Source organism: Diuraphis noxia, unplaced genomic scaffold (assembly GCF_037042655.1).
Source record: "Diuraphis noxia isolate RWA-SAM2 unplaced genomic scaffold, SU_Dnox_SAM2 contig0005, whole genome shotgun sequence".
NCBI classification, from domain to species: domain Eukaryota; kingdom Metazoa; phylum Arthropoda; class Insecta; order Hemiptera; family Aphididae; genus Diuraphis; species Diuraphis noxia.
The window spans coordinates 18,001,605-18,019,955 of NW_028301715.1; the positions used below are offsets into that span (position 1 = coordinate 18,001,605).

Below are 18,351 nucleotides of genomic sequence, written 5' to 3' on the forward strand. Positions count from 1 at the left end.
ATCTAAAAAAATATTTGAAAACTAATTTTACTCAAGCACTTTCCATGACAATGTGTACTCGTATTGTGACACTATGAAGTTAAAATCATAAATACAGACAATTCAATCATATTATTTAATTTTAATACCAACTTACATATTAATATATCAATAAAATAATAAAAATAGAATATAGTTCATTCGCAAATATTGTAAAATCTCAACACTCAAGTACGAAATTATCGGGATTGGATTTCGTCATATTGACTATTTCTTCGATAGCCACCGTCGGTGGTATAATATTATTATTAAAATGTATAAATAACATTATTATGCACGGGGTGATTAAGATGGTGTACATTTAGTTGCCTATATGCAACGTGTGTAATGTGCGATTGAAATGTGTTAACCAAAGTTATGGATAATTACCTAACGCCTTGAATGCGATGCGGTGAGTGAGATTTGTTTTGTAACCATTCTGTTTCGTCGCAATTTGATGCGTTCGATGCGATCAAAAAGTACAAACTGTTTAGTTTTTCGTCACATTTGTTGGATTCCCGTAGGACACGGCGCCAACGTTAGACAAAATTGAAAATGCAAAATACTAAAATACCTATACAAAAAAACATGCTTTCAAGAAAATAACAAGTAACCATTGTGACAAGTAAACCATAATGTGTTAAACCTTAAACGGTATAAGAGTACACCACGTTTTTCTGTTTTATAATTATTTATTGCAATGTCAATAATAACCACAGACCTTATACTAAGTATTAGGTAGACCTTGTATAAGGTCCATAATGGTAAAAAGCAGATCATAAAATTCAAAATTAACCTCAAAGTCGGCGTGGATAAAAGAACATTGCATATCAGTCGTGATAATAAATGATAACTGATAACTCGATGTCTCGATCGAAGCACATTTTGAAGTTCAATTTATTTTGTCAGTAGATTTAGATTTTAGATCTAAAATCTAGTATTAAATATAATTTTAGTTGTTAAGTTCTCGTAGCAAACACTATACCAATTGTGTGTAAGTATTAAAATGATTTAATGTGTTCGTCGTAAATACTTAAAAAACATATCTGTAACACTAACTAGGTATGCAGTTTTTAGTGTGGACGAACCATTTTATTTCATAGTTATTATATCGCTTCATTATTTAATCATTGAAATATGATGTTGGTTAATTAGGCCTGTGATCATCATGCCACCCAAAAAAGTTGAAGAACCTGAGAAGAAACCACTTATTGGACGTGTAGGCACAAATCTGAAGGTTGGAATCGTTGGTATTCCGAATGTTGGTAAGTCGACATTCTTCAATGTCCTCACCAAGAGTGAAGCTGCAGCTGAAAATTTTCCATTTTGTACCATCGATCCAAATGAAAATAAGTATTTTTTTAATTTGTAATACCTGTAGTACTATAGTACCTTATATTATAGATAGTTATCTACACATCAGTTTTACTAGTGGAGCGAGTTCAATAAAAAAAAATCGGCTTATATCATATTTACTTATTGTATATAGTGTACAGATTGTAAATTCTCAAAAGACACCAATACAAAAAAAAAAAAAATTATGAAATAAAACTTCATCATTCAAGACCGAAAAATGGGCTTAAATACCATTGATCAACACTGTTCCATTTTCGTTAAAAATATCCAAGATACTAATATACCAAATCCAACAAGAGGGGGTGCTATTGAAGCTAAAGCCTTAAATTTGAAAATGTCTTCCTTATTTATATTAGATAATATACAAAAAGGTGTAGGAAATATAATATAAAATAAAACATATACTAATAACATTTTTTAAAATTTAAGTATTACAATTTGTTTTTAGCTAAGCAAAATAAAAAAATTTTCATATCTACCTACTATATATCTAATCAAATATAGTATCTACAATGAAAAAGTAATTTTTAAATAAGTTTATTAAAAATATTAATTTTACTCTTTAAATTATTTTTACAAACCTATATAATATAGTTTATATGATTCAAAATTCAAATACCTACCATTAAATATTTACTTGTCACCACTGTATTTAATTGTTGAAAATTTAATTATTTTAAATATAAATTAATGATAGGATTTTTTTTATTCCCTTCTAGCAAGTCGTGTACCAGTGCCGGATCAACGATTTGATTATTTAGTTGAATATTTCAAACCAGCCAGGTTAGTATCTTCAATGATTATTTAGAACTGCAATTAATAGTCTGTTAATAAAAATTACTGATAGTGAACTAAAAATTGAAATGTTCAAAATGTTTAAATTATTTTAATTCTATTTATATAAGCTTTGGCAAATAAGGCCATAAGCTGTAGGTTGGTTGGTAGGGTTAGGTTTTTGGAACATACTTGTGTGTTTGGTAGAATTTCTAGTGGCACCCGTAGGTTTCTATCGTGTATTGTGGGGGATGGCGGCCTCTCTCCAGATATGTGACTGCCCGAAGAGAGGTGTCTCCCATGATCAAGGTTCATATGGCAACAGTGCGCCTAGCAGCCAACACCTTGGAACGCTTGGCTACTCTGTCACCGTATAGATTATTATTAATCTATTTACATGACAAACCTATTTCTTTAGATTGCAGTATTGACAAGTGAATTAAAATGAATAATAATAGTACCATATGTATAGATAGTAAAGATATAAATCATAATATAATGGTATACATTTTAATGATTTATAATATATCAATATGACAATATGATATTATACCTAAGTAGTAATAATGATTTTGGTAAATAGTAGTAAAATTTGTTGTAGATACTACTAATAGTAAAATAAATAAATTGTTAGTTCCAGCACGAGAAATGACTTGATCAATATTTTCAAACTATTCAAGGGGCATAAAATAATACCTAGTCATTCCATTGTAATATAGACTAAATAATTCTTTATCAGAAAACATATGAATATACGCTTCAAAAAAATATGGAAATAGATTATTCCTGCACCGCTGCACTTGACTCTGCAAATATAAGATAATATCCTTAATAATCTAGAAAAATTGATTTAATGATTTATTATTGAATTCAAATTTAACATATCCTTTATGTATGTCATTATAATTATGACCTATTCAATTTTGAGCTACTCTCTAAACTTTACTATATAACAGAGCGATTTCGTGGTTAATTCCTTTTAATTATAGTTATAATTTATTCAATTTTTCAAATTTATAAATGATTTACATTTTTAGTTGAAATATAAATTTTTATTTAGAAAGATGTCAGCTGGATATGTATTTTCTCACAGACCAATGCGCAAACATAGATAAAAAATCTCACCTAAAATCTTTTCTTTTTTTTATGTGAATTACAAAATTTATAGAGGATAAGATTTTTTAGGTATATTTTACCGTTTGTAGATTTAAATATATTTTGATTTTGTATTCGACTTTCACATTAACATTTTTTATTTTATTTGTAATTGTTTAATCAACAAGTAAACAAACTCATGACATATTATCTATAATTTTTGGAATGGTTGATTTTGCTCGAAAAATTAGTGAAAGATATCATAAAAATGATTTCACGTATAAATATGTTTTTGTTCTTAATTGAGCCTGAGCTAGGTATAAAACATATATTGTACTGAGCCACTGATATTCTCTTAAATCATTTCAATCTCATTACCATATTAGGTATTTTTGTATGAAATATACAAAGTAAAGACAATTTACAACTTAGTATTTAAATTTAAGGTTAAAATGGCGATTATCATTAGTTGTCAACATTTCAAAGTATTAACTAAAAATATATGAAATATTGTAATTTATAGATGCACTTAATGCTATATTGCTGTGTTACGATTAAATCATGTTTAGAATGTTATTGTAAAAATAAAAATAAAGTATTTTTCAAATAAAAGTGTTAACTTGTAAAACACCGACACACCGTGGCCATTAGATAGTAGGTAGGTAGTTAGGTAAAATATAAATTTAAATCAGTTTTTTAATAGTTTGGGATATTTGATATTGTTTGAGACAATGTTCGCGTGAATCATATACTTGGAAAATAAAACGAAAAACTCGTATGATTTTTTGTTGGTTATATTAAATAAAAAAAATAATGACGGTTTTTACAATCCATAACAGAAGCCCGCGGAATCACTGCAATTAACTTTAATAGCCCATTAAATCATGTTTACAAATTACTGTAGGTACGGCGGTGCCAAAAATATTGTCGGCGCTTTAATAAAGCATTCTGTAATATTATTATATGAGCTAGGCAGGTCGTAGGTACCTATACCACCTCTTATATATAGGTCGTAAGTGTACCCTGCAGTCCGGCAGAATGCCCGCGGGGGCGACGGACCGGGTAAAAAATAAAAATCTAAAAACCGACAGATTATAATGTGACCTAGCTATTAATAGGGTCAGTGAGATATATTAATGTAATATGAGGTCGAAAAATCTTCGTTTTCATTCACATCGCGCAATAAGTGTACCTATACCTTCGGAATGGCTTCCCAGTTCCCACAACCACCGCGGCGCCGCCGCCGACGGGTATACTGATTTATTGGGAGGAAATCTCGGTCGGTAGCTGTGGACCTGTGGTTGTACCCACCCATCCGCGTAACGTCGACGTGTAATTCCAGAGGATGGAAAAAAAAATCCAATCAACGGTCGTTCCCGGTGGGCTTTGTAATTTAAAAATTTTCCCCTCGTAATTCACCCATAGGTTTAACGGGATTTTAATTCCGGGCGCGGGATAGCCGGTAGGTAGGTCCGTCGGTCGTAGGTACGCACCACTATACATTTTAAATTTATTTTTGTACTTGTACCTATACAACTCTCCATCGTTAAAAACGCCCAAGAGACATTATTCGTACATTTTCCTTGGTACATTATTATAGTTTACTATGTAAAATATTAAAACGATCATAGATAGGACTTTTTCTTTGTTATTTCTAGGATAGTAGGATAGCAAACCTAATTTTAACACCCCCCCCCCCCCCCCCAATTTTTGGATTTAGTTTAATCTTTTTTCTGTCTAAATTTTTTTATTGAAACGACCTTAAGGTCTTTGTAGATGTGTATCACAAGTGGGTTGTATGGAGATCATATGATTTATTTATCTATATATATGATACTACCCTCTTTTCCAAGAGGAGACATGTCTGATCTTCACTTCCAGTGGAATGGGACCAGTGCTGTAGCTAGAAATAGATGGTCCCTAGTGCAAATTTAATCTGCGGCCCCTTTAGATAAGAGCACAATGGATGTGAATTTAGGGGATGCTAAAATAATTGATGGTACACAGATTCGTGGAGGGCTTAGCTCCCACAGTCCACAACCCCACTAATAATATAATAAACTGCATTGCAATAATTTTAAATTTTTACTTATTCATATTCTTACTTTTTAATTATAATACAAATATAATTAATTAAAATTTTAATTAATTTTTCTTCAATAGGTACTTTGTATAGACAAATTAATAACTAAGAATAAAATTGAAATTGTATAAATGTTAATGTAAACGTTACTTTTTATTTATTTAAACTATAAAACAGCTATACCGTACATAATATTTTATGTATTCAATATATTTAAAAACTAATTATATTGTTACATGTTATTATATTGGAACTGAGAGTGCTAATTTGAAGCCTAGGGATGCTAAATTATGCTAAAATAACAAAGTACTAACGGCATTATCATTATACTACGATCTTTAAAAAAAAAAATTTCTTAGCATAGATTCTTAATTCTTATATTATTTTATTTAAGTATGGGCCTCATATTAAAAATTGCAACGTGGGGCCGCGGTGCAATGAACCGCCCGCACCGCTGTTTCTACAGCACTGAGTGGGACCTAGTTGGTAATCGGACGACAGCACGAGAAATTGGTGATCGCGAAAAACCACGCAATTTTTTTGCACTTAGCTATGAATCGAAAAGATGACTGTGTGAGTTGCACCACTTCGCCACTCTGACCCCATTTAGTATAATCTAATTGCGTTTTTTAGCATTTTAAAGTAATTTTTGTTGTTTCCTTCTGTAAATACCCATGTCGATTTCGTTGTCTGTAGAAAAATTACTTTGTCATTAATATTTGACACCAACTACTGTATTGCTCATGTTTAGATTTTCTGTATACTTCTTACGAAATACAATTTTATGAACCAAGATTTGTTTTAGAATTTTTTAAGTTCAACTTTTTAGTTATTTATATTCTAGCCATTTTCATGTTTATGTTTAATTGTTCATTCTATTTTTTTCCAGCAAAGTTCCAGCATTTTTGAACGTTGTAGATATAGCTGGGCTCGTCAAAGGAGCTGCAGAAGGCCAAGGTCTTGGGAATGCCTTTTTGTCCCACATAAAAGCATGCGATGCTCTGTTCCATTTGTGCCGTAAGTTTAGTTTTAATTTAAATAGGTGGAAAATGATCTAGAATCAGTGCTCTAAATTAAGTTTATACGAAAAGTGTTGATCATTTATATGGTTACAGTAAAATAACTTACCAATAATATTAACGAGTCTATTGACATTGAAATATCTCTAAACCATAAAATCATATTTTTATTTTAAAACCAACCATTTCGATATTTTTATACTAATAATTAGGGCCCAAATTTATTTGCATTTGCATGTTTTTTTCAAACCTTCCAAAAAGTAGCTAGATAAACTACAAGTTTGAATTATAATATTTAATAGATCTAAAATACAAATATTTTACATATTTTTACAAATTAAAGGCATAAATGCATATATTTTAGGTTTTTAGAGCATATAAATCTGGGCCCTACTTATTAGACAGAAATAAAAAATGATTACACATTGCTATAAATAATATTTTTTAATTGTATGAAACTCGTTTATTGTTTTAGGCTCTTTGATTATTTTGTATACCTAGATATAATATATAATAGACAGCAATTTAACAAATTTATTGGTTATATTAAATTTCCTACTCATAAATTATATATAGAGATTAGAAACTTATAGCTTATTAATAAAGTGTATACTTCCTCGTTATTATTATAATGATATGAAGAACACAATTTTTAAAGGATTGAAATAAAACAAAACAAAATATGAAATTCATTTTTAAGTATAACATTATACTAAATAGTAAATACATTAAGAGGGCGCCACACACCCTCATGTGTGATCTTTGTCTTACAAATTTACTAAGTGTCAAAACCTGTTTTTTTGCGGACAATTTTACTCCCTCTGTATTTATTGCAAAATTACCAAAATTTCATAATAGATAAAGAAAAACTTTGTCTGGTTATAGAGTTTTTATTTTTTTGACAGCATTAATATTTTTGAATAATTAATTTAAAAAAAAAATTTTCTTGAACTAATAACTTAAATTGTATTTATGTTATTCAAATAATAAAAACACTACAATACAGATAAAGTTTTTCTCTATATTTTGTGAAATTTTGGCGATTCTGCAACAAATACAGAAGGAGTAAAGTTTATCTCGCACAAAATAGTTTTTATTATGTTGTATGTTTGCAAGTCAGCACATTATACAGGATGTGTGGCGTCTTCTTAAACATACAATTATTTATTATTTTATAATAGTACCTTTCAAAAATTAATAAATAAAATATAACCATAGTGCAATATTAATCATTAATTTAATTATTTTTTTAAATTGTTATATGAAAAAATTTTAACAAGATTATTTCTTCATCTATACATTTAACAGTCATAAAAGTCTTGAAGTTGCAATTCATTGTTATCTTTTACACTGAAAAAAATTGTAATAGTTATTAACATTTTTCTTATAATGGCTAATAAATAATAATATACTCGAATGTTATGTCTAGGTGCATTTGACGCCGAGGATGTAATTCACATCGAGGGTGAAGTTAATCCTATTAAAGATATGGAAGTTATTAATGAAGAGTTACGTTTAAAAGACGAAGAATATTTTAATGCCAATTTGGAAAAACTTGAAAAATTAGCTATACGTGGCGGAGATAAAAAACTCAAACCAGAATATGTATGTTTGTAATAACTAGTCGACCTCTGTTTTAAATGATTTTAATACTTAGATTATATTTTCAGGATACTTTTTTAAAAATCAAAACTGTTTTAGTCGATGAAAAGAAACATATCAGGTTTGGCGATTGGAGCGCTCTTGATGTAATTATCAATAAACCACAGTATTGATAACTTAAAATATTAATAAATTTTATTTTTTTCAGATAGAATTTCTCAATAAACATATGTTCATCACGACAAAGCCAGTCATTTATCTGGTAAATCTATCAGAAAAAGATTATATCCGAAAAAAGAACAAGTGGCTGATAAAAATTAAAGAATGGGTGGACAAAAATGATCCTGGTGCAATTATTATACCGTTTAGTGGAGTTTTTGAAAATAAAATTATTGAAATGGAGGAACCAGAACGCAAAAAATACTTGGAAGAAGTTCAAGCTACCAGGTTAGTTATTACTTATTAAACAAAAAAATACATTAATTGATAAGAAATTTGAGCTGTTTGAAATTCAATAAAAATTGAGGTTTTAAATCAAACACATGCTTAATTATATTTGAAATATTAAAATATGACAGCAAATTAATTGAAAATTTTTTTTTGTATACAGGGTGATTGATTCATCATAAAATACTCATTATTTCAAAAAACATTGACTTTTTTCAAAATATTTTTTACATGGTTTCAAGTTGTTAAAAAAGCAACGTTATTATTAAAAAATATTTTTTATCCTTATCATTTTTTAAGTTTTTTACTTTTTTGAATGACAACATAGAGTTTTAATTTCATATTTCAAAGCAGAATATTTTTCATAGGCGCACATAGGGTGTGAATTTAGGGGGTGCTAAAATAATTTATAGTACACAGACCCGTGGGGAGCGAAGCCCCCCACTACACCACCCTAATACTATAATAATTGCATTGCAATAATTATAAATTTTATTAAAAATAAAAATAAATATTTTGTAGTTATATTACAAGTTATAATAACATGTAATCATTAATTATTAATGTTAGACAAGATTTAATTTTCTGTTTGATATTGCAAATGTTTGCAATATAATTTCCCCCTCTATTTTATTGGTAAGATCACTCTCAATGCTAAGCGTAGATAGCTTGGTAAATCTTTCTATCTTTCTTGGTCCATATTGTTGCGTAACCAGTTTTTCAATCTACGCATAGCTGAGAAGAAGCGTTCACACGTTGACGAAGAAATTGGAATTGTTTTTCCCAATAGCTTACAGACATTTGGAAACAAACTTTTATAACATTGATTTTTCATGCCTTCATATATAAAGCTGGCTGGTAGACTATTCATTAAAACCATCATTTCTGCTGATAAACTAACTGTTGTTATTTTCAAAATATCCTGATATACATAAACAGATTTATATAATAATATTTCAAAAGATATGACTATGTAATAAATATTTTAAATAGTTTATGCGGTGCTAATTTTAAACCTGGGAGTGCTAAGCACCCCCAAGCAGCCCCCTATGTGCGCCTATGATATTGTTCTAAGAATTTTGATATATAAAAATCGAATTTGGGGCTAGTAGTTTATGAGTTATAAGTATTAAAGTTTAGATTGCAGAGTGGAGTGGTCCCCGTCCAAAATATAATTTTTTAATAAAAACGTTTGTTTTTTAACTTGAAACCATGTAAAAAAATATTTTGAAAAAAGTCAATACGTTTTGAAATAATGAGTGTTTTATGATAAATCAATCACACTGTATGTACTAATTACATATTATTCATTTTTATTTTTATTTTTATTTTTTAAACTTGTCATAGTTAAATTATGAATCTAATTTTAATGTGAATATTTATTATTAGTGCTTTGGACAAAATAATTATCCAAGGTTACAAAGCATTGCAGTTACAGTATTTTTTCACTGCTGGACATGACGAAGTCAAAGCTTGGACTATTCAAGTAAGTTTACAATTAAAAATAAAAATCATAGAATGAAAATTTTAATTTTAATTTTACTTTAAATTGATAATAGAAAGGTTTTAAAGCACCCCAGGCAGCTGGAAGAATTCATACAGATTTTGAAAAAGGATTCATTATGGCCGAGGTGATGAAGTTTGAAGATTTCAAAAATGAAGGAACTGAAGCTGCTTGCAAAGTAATAAATGAAATTTTTACTTATTGATTCATTAATTTATTGGTTCTTATCAATAAATATTACATTATTCATTTCAGGCTGCGGGGAAATATAGGCAACAAGGCAGAAATTATGTTGTAGAAGATGGGGATATTATATTTTTCAAATTTAATGCTGGAGCTGGCTTGAAAGACCCAAAAAAGAAGTAAAATGTTAGTCTTTTTCCTAACATTTAAATGAATAAACAATATAATATTCTAATAATGAAACAATTTGTTTAATTTTTATTATTATACTTTTTATAAATTTGTTCTTATCTGCTTCAAAGGAATGTCATCTATTATTGTACAATGCATAATAAGGACACTCTATTAATAGATTTTTAATAACGCCTTAAATACAAAATTAAATTGATATATTAAAACAAATACATAACATTAAAACATAACGTGTGATGGTGTGTTAAATAAAAAATCTAGATTCTAAATGTTACACCATGTATTCCTATAAATAATTATTTATTATTATTAATAATAATAATAATAATAATAATAATAATAATAATAAAATAATACAACTATTTAAAAAAAAAGAGACTAAGAAACCATTGATTTAAATTACAATTCTTACTTAATTTTTCAGTCACTTTTTTTTGGGTCAGCTCCGAGTCGATTGCCAGACATTTTTCGAGTATACGTCTGCAAATAGTTATATGATTATATGACATGAATATTGGTCAAATATATTTTTAATACTACCTTGATAATTCGTCTTATTTTTACTTCTCTTAATTTTTCTGGAATGACCATTGAAGTAGTAACTGCATTTCCCAAGAATAATATAAAAAATAAACCGGACAAAACAGGAACCTAAATAATGTTTAAAAATAATACATGATAATATTAGTTGGTTACGCTTGATATTAAGCTGAGACAATAAATTTGTCTTAATAATACTATATTGATAAGATAATGTCAAACAAATAATCTACAGGTTAAACTATCTATATTTGTTTTTAACTTTGAAAAAAATTAAAACGGTTCATATGCAAAAATTTGGATAAAAGAAATTTATGTATGACACATCAGGGAAGTGTAAAACAAATTTGTATTTTACTTTTAAATTCAGATGTTCTTACCAGAAAAAAATATGATAATGCTAAACTTCTGATCCCTGGTCATAACTAATAATTAAAAAGTGCAAAAATTTCAGAACTTGTTAATTATAATTTAAACTTAATATTTAAAAACAATGAACACAAAACCTTTAAAATATATTCACACCGCAAAAAATATTTTATCAGAAATGAATTTATTGTTGACTTTGTAATTAACACTTATGTATAGTTAAATATTTATTTTTTGATAGATATTTTTATGACAAGCTCTTTTATTGCAGTCGTTCTTAGACACATTACACTATACTATTATATCTAATAATAAATAAATAAATTTCAATATTATGAAAGACCTTACATTTTAAGTTAGCTATACAAATAATTCTTTTGTTTAGGTACTTAATATTATTTTCATAATTTTTTTACTAAATTTCAAATTTCTTATTAAAGGAAAAAAGAATAGTCTTATAACTATTTTAATATAATTTAGGTGGAAATTGTGTATAAATTTGCTAGAGATTGATTATTATTTTAACTGCTGAAAATAAAAAGTTATTTAATTGTATTTACTGACCTGCCAAGTGGCATGTGGATGATAACATAATTTATATAATGTATATGCGTTATACAGTTGGAAAATATATCCTAGATACAAGAATGGTAGTAAAAAGCTAAGACCACGCCACATCCAAGAATGGAAACCTTCAATAGTGATATCCATATTATGACGTTCGCCTAATGCTTTTAGTCTATATAAAACTCCTTGTTGGTATATAAATTGGAATGATTGGACTACACCTGGAAATACATGAAAATTAGGAATAACTAAAAATTAAATTAAACTATAATACTTACTAATGAGTACATTAAAAATCATGAACTGTGGCCTAAATATGAACCACGTTTCAGAATTTGGCCAAACAAGTAGTACGGCTGAAGCCACAGTTGATATAAAATGATGTACCCTCCACCATCCTTTGATTTTAGAGCCATTTACTTTCAATATGCTTTCGCGTATTGTCAATGTACAATAATACCAGACCAAAAGAAACAAAAATGTCAATTCGATTCCACGTCTATGGGTCACCAAATTCAATAGAGATAAAAAGAAACCAATAATGCTAAGAACCAGTTTGAATTTTTCATATTCATCTTTATATCGAAACCTGTAACACATTTTTTATATCAAACATTGATTGACTTTTTTAATTAAAATATTTGTACTTGTCTTCTTTATTCAAAATTGATACATTTACGTTGCCAAGTATAATTTTTAAGTAAGTGCCGTTGGGCTTAGGTAGGGATTGTTCAATATCTGACAGTTGTTGGCGACGTTGGTTAATATCTTTCCAAAGCCGTTTTATGATGTCTTGACGTTCATCATTTTCAAAACTAAACAATGATAACCCAAAATAAATTAGATTAAGATTTTTAAAATTACAGAATTTAATAACAATTACTTTTTTAAAGATTTGGCAATAAAATTTAATCGATATTTTTGGTGACTGACTTGTTTCATACACTGACCTTGAAGATCACTAACCTCTTCTACCTTGGCTAAATATTCTTTATTGACATTCTAAAGATAAAAATAAATAATAATTAGGTAGGTATAGTTACAATATTTCATGGTACTTATGGATATCTGCCTAAATAATTACATAGGCGTTAGGTATTAATTAATAATAATCATAATTCATAGGAAAAATACTAAAATCATCATTATATAGATAATCATAAACAAGTAGATAAATTATATTTATATTGTATAGGTACCTAATTATAAAATTGACAATTTGTTGGTTGTTTATTAGGTAGTTAATTTTAGATAACTAGATGAAGTAAAATAATAAAATATATTTAGTAAAAAGAAAAGAAAAATTACTGAAATTCAATAAGAATAATTTAACAATGATTGATTGATCCAGAAGTCTTAGAATACCTTTAATTACATAGGTATGTACAATACTTTATAATACTAATGATAATGTAGGTTTCAACATTATTTTTGATAATTTTTCTAATTTAACTAGGTGCTTGACCTAGAAAAAATGTATAAAAAACCTTTTAATTATAACTAAGATTTAAAACAATTTTACAGTTCCAAATACATTAAAGTTAGGCCCATGATTAGTCTATTAAATTATGTATCATTTAATCATTACATAAATTATATTTTTGTGCAACACAATAATATGATGTATATCTATTAACTATTCATTAATTACAATAATAATCAATACAACATTTTAAATGTGTTTTAATCTAGAAAAATGTCATTTAATCATATCTGTATCTTATTATAGGTATAAAGTGGTAGGACTAGTAAAGTAGTACTTAAGTGTAAGTCTATGAGATGGTTGATTGGCAGAATTTAAACTACAGTTTCAGAATTTTATCACGAGAAAGACCTGAAATCCTAGAACCTATCAAAGGAGGAAAATGAAAAATTAAGTAAGAATGGCAACAGTATTGTAGAACACTAGATTCGCATAAGAAGCTGTACCTATCGTGATTAGCGTCTCTGTGATGTTTCTGAGACTGCAATGTAAATACTTAAAGAAAAATATAATCACACGACGTACCTCTAAAGTCTTGTAGTCACCAGCTATCGAATCCCAGTTCTCGATGCACTCGTCTAGGCTAGCGCACTCCATCGCAGTGCGTATATTGGACTGGCAGTAGTCGAGTCTCGGGGCGGGTCAAAGATTAAGGCACAACAACCGACCAAGGTTAAAATGGGTCTGTTGCTCCACTCAACAGCGGCGGCGGAGTTCGCGGCGGACGACGCTCGTAATTGGTGCGATCGCGCAGAGGCGGCATTTTCTCAGCGGACAGACCGCGTCATCGTCTGGTCTCGGTCGTAATTTTATCTCGCGTGGACCAGGCACGTGCTCGACGGATGGCTGATCACTATACCTAATCCGGGCTATATTGAAGATGCGATATTGTGTTGTTTACGTCAGGTAGCCGGTGGTTGACGGTCGACGGCGGAAAAGTCAAAAACTCGACGAGGAAAACGGCGGAAATCCGAAACAAAAAATTGTAAATACTTAATTGAAATTCGAGAGCGGAAAAATTAAAAGAGCTCGGCGCTATAATCACGGTCATCGGTTACAACCATGATTAACGAATAACGATGAACTGGTTGCGCAACGAGGCGCGATTACGACTTAACGAGACCCCTAAAGTGTCTTCAACTTTTGACAGATAAAAATTGTATTATGGCGCGCTCTATTGTAATTTCTAGCAGTAAAATAAATTGACTTGTTGATTGATTGATTCCTAGATAAACTTACATAAATAATAAGTGGAGTTTAAAGCGGTAAAAAATCAGTGATAATTGATAATCACAAAATAATGATGTAAATAATATAAATAATATTTTAATGAGCACTAAATATTAAATAATAGTATATTATCCTCATCTCTGATCAACAGTTTATCAAGAACATATCGTTGCGCTGCCAGTATGTTATCTTAAGCCATGATGGTCGCAACACTCGCAACACAGAATATTCAGTCTGTGGTCGCAACTTTACTTGTGCACTTGTGGTTGATGACTGATAAAATTGAAAGTTGATAACGAACGAATGCACGCGCGTCTTTTACCGGTCGAATTGCCCGTACTCAAAGAGGTTTCGAACGCCTGCACTCACTACCACGTTTACAGCTGACCGTCTCATGATCGAGAAAATTCTAGAATTGATATTATTTCATCTTGTCACGATTTCGTTGTTTTTCGTAATTCACCATCGCCATACTGCCATAGCAGCACAGCTGTTTGTTTTGCCCCACCAATATACACAATCGCGTCATAAAATTTTTATATAACCAAAATTCTATTACCATCTTTCGTCATTGTGAATACTCATAAAGTCATAAGAACTCATTGCGATTCCGTATTACAATATTGCGCCGAATCACGCTTTAACGCTAATTTTTTAAGATTGCAATCCAGTCATAAAATCGTTTTCTATCTGTGAAATTTGTTTTATTTTCGTGTTAACCAAACGACGAAATGGCCAGACGTGGACGTTCCCCACAACCTGCATCCAGAAGGTAAGTCATTCGTGTACTTTGCTCTTTGTCGGACGCCCCGCTGGCAAGGTTACCCATGATAAAATTATAATATCTTATATTTTGTATGTGATGTAGGTACTGATATCGGTGTTGAGTTTGTTTCCTTGTTTTGAAATTTCTATCCGTATTAGATTTGTGTTGAGTTAAACCCTTCGAAAAGTATGGTTCTTTAATAGTACGTTATAGCCAATCCTATTTCGTTACAGCCTTTATGTTGCATATCTAGATGCAATTGGAAAAAAACAATCAAATCAATAACTTTGGGTTTCTGTCTGTATTTTAAATAAATAAATAAATATGCTTAGAATGTAGCAGTATGCAAATATCTTCATATAAAAATGTGTAGTAATAATCTAAACCTTTTTTGACATGTATATAAGTTAATGATATTTTAAAATAATCTACAAACAATTAAGCAAATATTATCCTAAATTAATTAACAACATAAAATTGTTATATAGTTGATGGACCGTGACAGGCTAATATAAGAGATAATATATTAATAATGATGTATGTCAACAGTCATATTGTATATAATCTAAATACCTACAAAAATAATAGTGTAAGAAACAATCAATTACAACTGGTTGTATACCGACTTATATTTTCTGTATCGTGTGTTTCAACGACAATATAGAGAACAGATAGGCGAGACAGGATGTTTACAAACATTTTTGATTTCTTTTAAATTTTATAAAATCATAAAATAATTTACATTTGAACATGTAGGTGCTCTGATTACGATGAAAACTAATTTCATTATCCTCATTAATGCATGTAGACTTGACACAAAATGATTATACTCTTAATTGTACCTAATTCTGTATATAAAGTAACTTATTAGCTCGCTTATTAGGTAATTCATTTATGAGTATAAAACTTTTAGATTTCATGAACTAAAGACATTGATTTTTTGGTTTAGATTCTTGTTTGTGTCCCAAAAAAAAAAAAAAAAAATTGGCACTAATTTATGTCCTTATTAATATACTTTGGGCAACATAGGTATATTAAAAGAATTTGCACAGTATTGTGCAACTTAAATGAGGTCATTCTTATAATTGGTACATTGGTGTTATATTTTCATTTTATTTTAATTATATTTATTTCAATCTGATAGTTTTATGTAAATTCTTACATATTACACCTAATAAATATTATTCTGTGTTACACTCCTAATTGGTGTTCTTGAAGTCATTCAGAACACAATTTTTCTAAAATTGATTTGAAGCAAATTATTTATTATTTTGTATTTGAGCGTACCTAAGTGAATGTTTTTTCAACAATTGGTTAGCATAATTTGATAAATATTTTAAAATATGTACACACTATTGGCAATCATTACAAGAATGCACAGGACTACGGGAGTAGTGTTCTCTCTGTCTTACAAACGTATAACATAGCAAAATCTGTTTAGCGCGGGACAACTGTTATCCCTCAATATTTATAATAGAATTTTCAAAATTCCACAACGCATAGGTAAGAACTTTATCTGTGTCATAGCGTCTTTATTTGTTTGATAGCACAAACCAATAGGTAATTTTAAGTAATTTAATGAAAAAATAAAAAGTAAATGTATTTTCTTAAGCTTATAACTTAATTATATGTATGTTATCAAAAAAATAACGATGCTATGACACAGATAAAGTTATTACCTATGCATTGTGAAATTTTGAAAATTCTATTATAAATATTGAGGGAGAACAGTTGTCCCGCGCTAAACAGATTTTGCTATGTTATACGTTTGTAAGACAGAGAGAACACATGTGGGTGTGGCGTCCTCTTTAGATGTATCCATATTAATATACTTAAAAATATTAATATACCTACTTAAAAATATTCATAATCTATATTAACTATTATTTTAGTAATTTAAAAAAAATATACAAAGAAATTCTAAATCTTATACCTATTTTATAGTTTTTAAGTTCATCAATATTAATAATATTTTAAATGAATATTTAAATTTTAGGTCAGCGGTCCCTGCTAGGACACAACAGCGTGCACCAGTGGCACAAGCTCCTCAACCAACACAAGTAGCACAAGCTCAACCACAACAACCTGGATTATTTGCCCAAATGGCTGCTACTGCTGGAGGTGTTGCTGTTGGTTCTGCCATTGTATGTATAATAATACAATTTTAAAGAGAAAATAATTACAATAATTTATGTATTTTTAGGGCCACACTGTTGGTCATGCAGTCACAGGAATGTTTGGAGGTGGTGGCTCCCGCGATGAGGTACAACCTCAAGTTCAACAAGCTCCATTAATGCCAATGGAGCAGAGTAGCCAACAAGGTGGAGCGTGTGCTTTTGAAATCAAACAGTTTTTGCAATGTGCACAAAACAATGATGATATTTCTTTGTGTTCTGGATTTAATGAGGCTATTCGTCAATGCAAGGAAGCTAACCGTAATGTCAGTTTTTAATAACTTATGATTAACTTAATTAATTATTATTCTTTGTTTACAGGTTTAATGTAATTGTGATAACTGATTAATAAAAATTAAGAAGGTAGTTCCAAAATTATTATAAACAATGTATCCTTGATATTAAAATATAGAACCTGTACCTTACAAGTTGTCTTTTACATTAGTTATTATACAAAATTCTTAGATAAATGAAATGTTTTGTTTAGAAATATTTAGGTTTTATATGCTTATTGTAAGTTGTAATTAAAAGAAAAAAAAAATCATAATTATAATAAATATATTATAATTTGATACCTATTATTTATTTATTTTAATTTGGGTAAAAATCATATTCATTTAAAATTTAAATGGAAAAAATAGAATAAGAGACAGTAATTTTAACACTGTATTTTTTCTGAGATATCTCTGACAAATTATCTAGATGATTAGGTAAGCCACTTAATCAAACTATGTCATTATTTTGTGGTAAGTTTTCTACATTAGATTAATGCATAATAAATATCTAATACATAAATATTAAATTTAAGTATTTCATATGACTGCTAACTACTACTTGTTAGAGGAAAAAACAAGGAGTTGATCTACTGTATAATAGGTTAGAATGTATTTCGTTATTGAATTTGCCACTGTATTTGATGAGTTAAATTTGAATTTAATGATGAATCATT

The 18,351-nt window shown here is 28.9% G+C and overlaps 3 protein-coding genes across 4 annotated transcripts; 2 read left to right on the top strand and 1 right to left on the bottom strand.

Annotated features, from left to right (window-relative positions):
- The first annotated feature begins 853 nt into the window (after positions 1–853).
- Positions 854–10,821, top strand: LOC107162954 (obg-like ATPase 1). Of its 2 annotated transcripts, none has more exons than XM_089229672.1 (11): positions 854–1,012; positions 1,174–1,365; positions 2,095–2,157; positions 6,216–6,343; positions 7,775–7,950; positions 8,016–8,093; positions 8,156–8,394; positions 9,784–9,880; positions 9,954–10,076; positions 10,154–10,267; positions 10,698–10,821. In XM_089229672.1, the coding sequence occupies exons 2-10, from the start codon at positions 1,187–1,189 to the stop codon at positions 10,262–10,264; spliced, it is 1,194 nt and encodes a 397-aa protein (XP_089085798.1). In that variant the 5' UTR covers positions 854–1,012; positions 1,174–1,186; the 3' UTR covers positions 10,265–10,267; positions 10,698–10,821. The 2 variants fall into 2 exon arrangements, with proteins under 2 accessions (XP_089085798.1, XP_089085799.1); XM_089229673.1 differs by lacking the exon at positions 854–1,012 and adding an exon at positions 1,062–1,080.
- On the bottom strand, positions 7,034–14,681 carry LOC107162955 (transmembrane protein 120 homolog). Its single transcript, XM_015510151.2, has 8 exons — positions 13,758–14,681; positions 12,633–12,751; positions 12,397–12,564; positions 12,028–12,338; positions 11,747–11,970; positions 10,814–10,924; positions 10,686–10,753; positions 7,034–7,695 (listed from the first exon to the last, which is right to left on the bottom strand). The coding sequence occupies exons 1-7, from the start codon at positions 13,827–13,829 to the stop codon at positions 10,694–10,696; spliced, it is 1,065 nt and encodes a 354-aa protein (XP_015365637.1). The 5' UTR covers positions 13,830–14,681; the 3' UTR covers positions 7,034–7,695; positions 10,686–10,693.
- Positions 14,682–14,973: 292 nt separating this feature from the next.
- On the top strand, positions 14,974–17,830 carry Chchd2 (Coiled-coil-helix-coiled-coil-helix domain containing 2). Its single transcript, XM_015510152.2, has 4 exons — positions 14,974–15,234; positions 17,225–17,372; positions 17,432–17,663; positions 17,724–17,830. The coding sequence occupies exons 1-4, from the start codon at positions 15,194–15,196 to the stop codon at positions 17,732–17,734; spliced, it is 432 nt and encodes a 143-aa protein (XP_015365638.1). The 5' UTR covers positions 14,974–15,193; the 3' UTR covers positions 17,735–17,830.
- Positions 17,831–18,351: the final 521 nt, after the last annotated feature.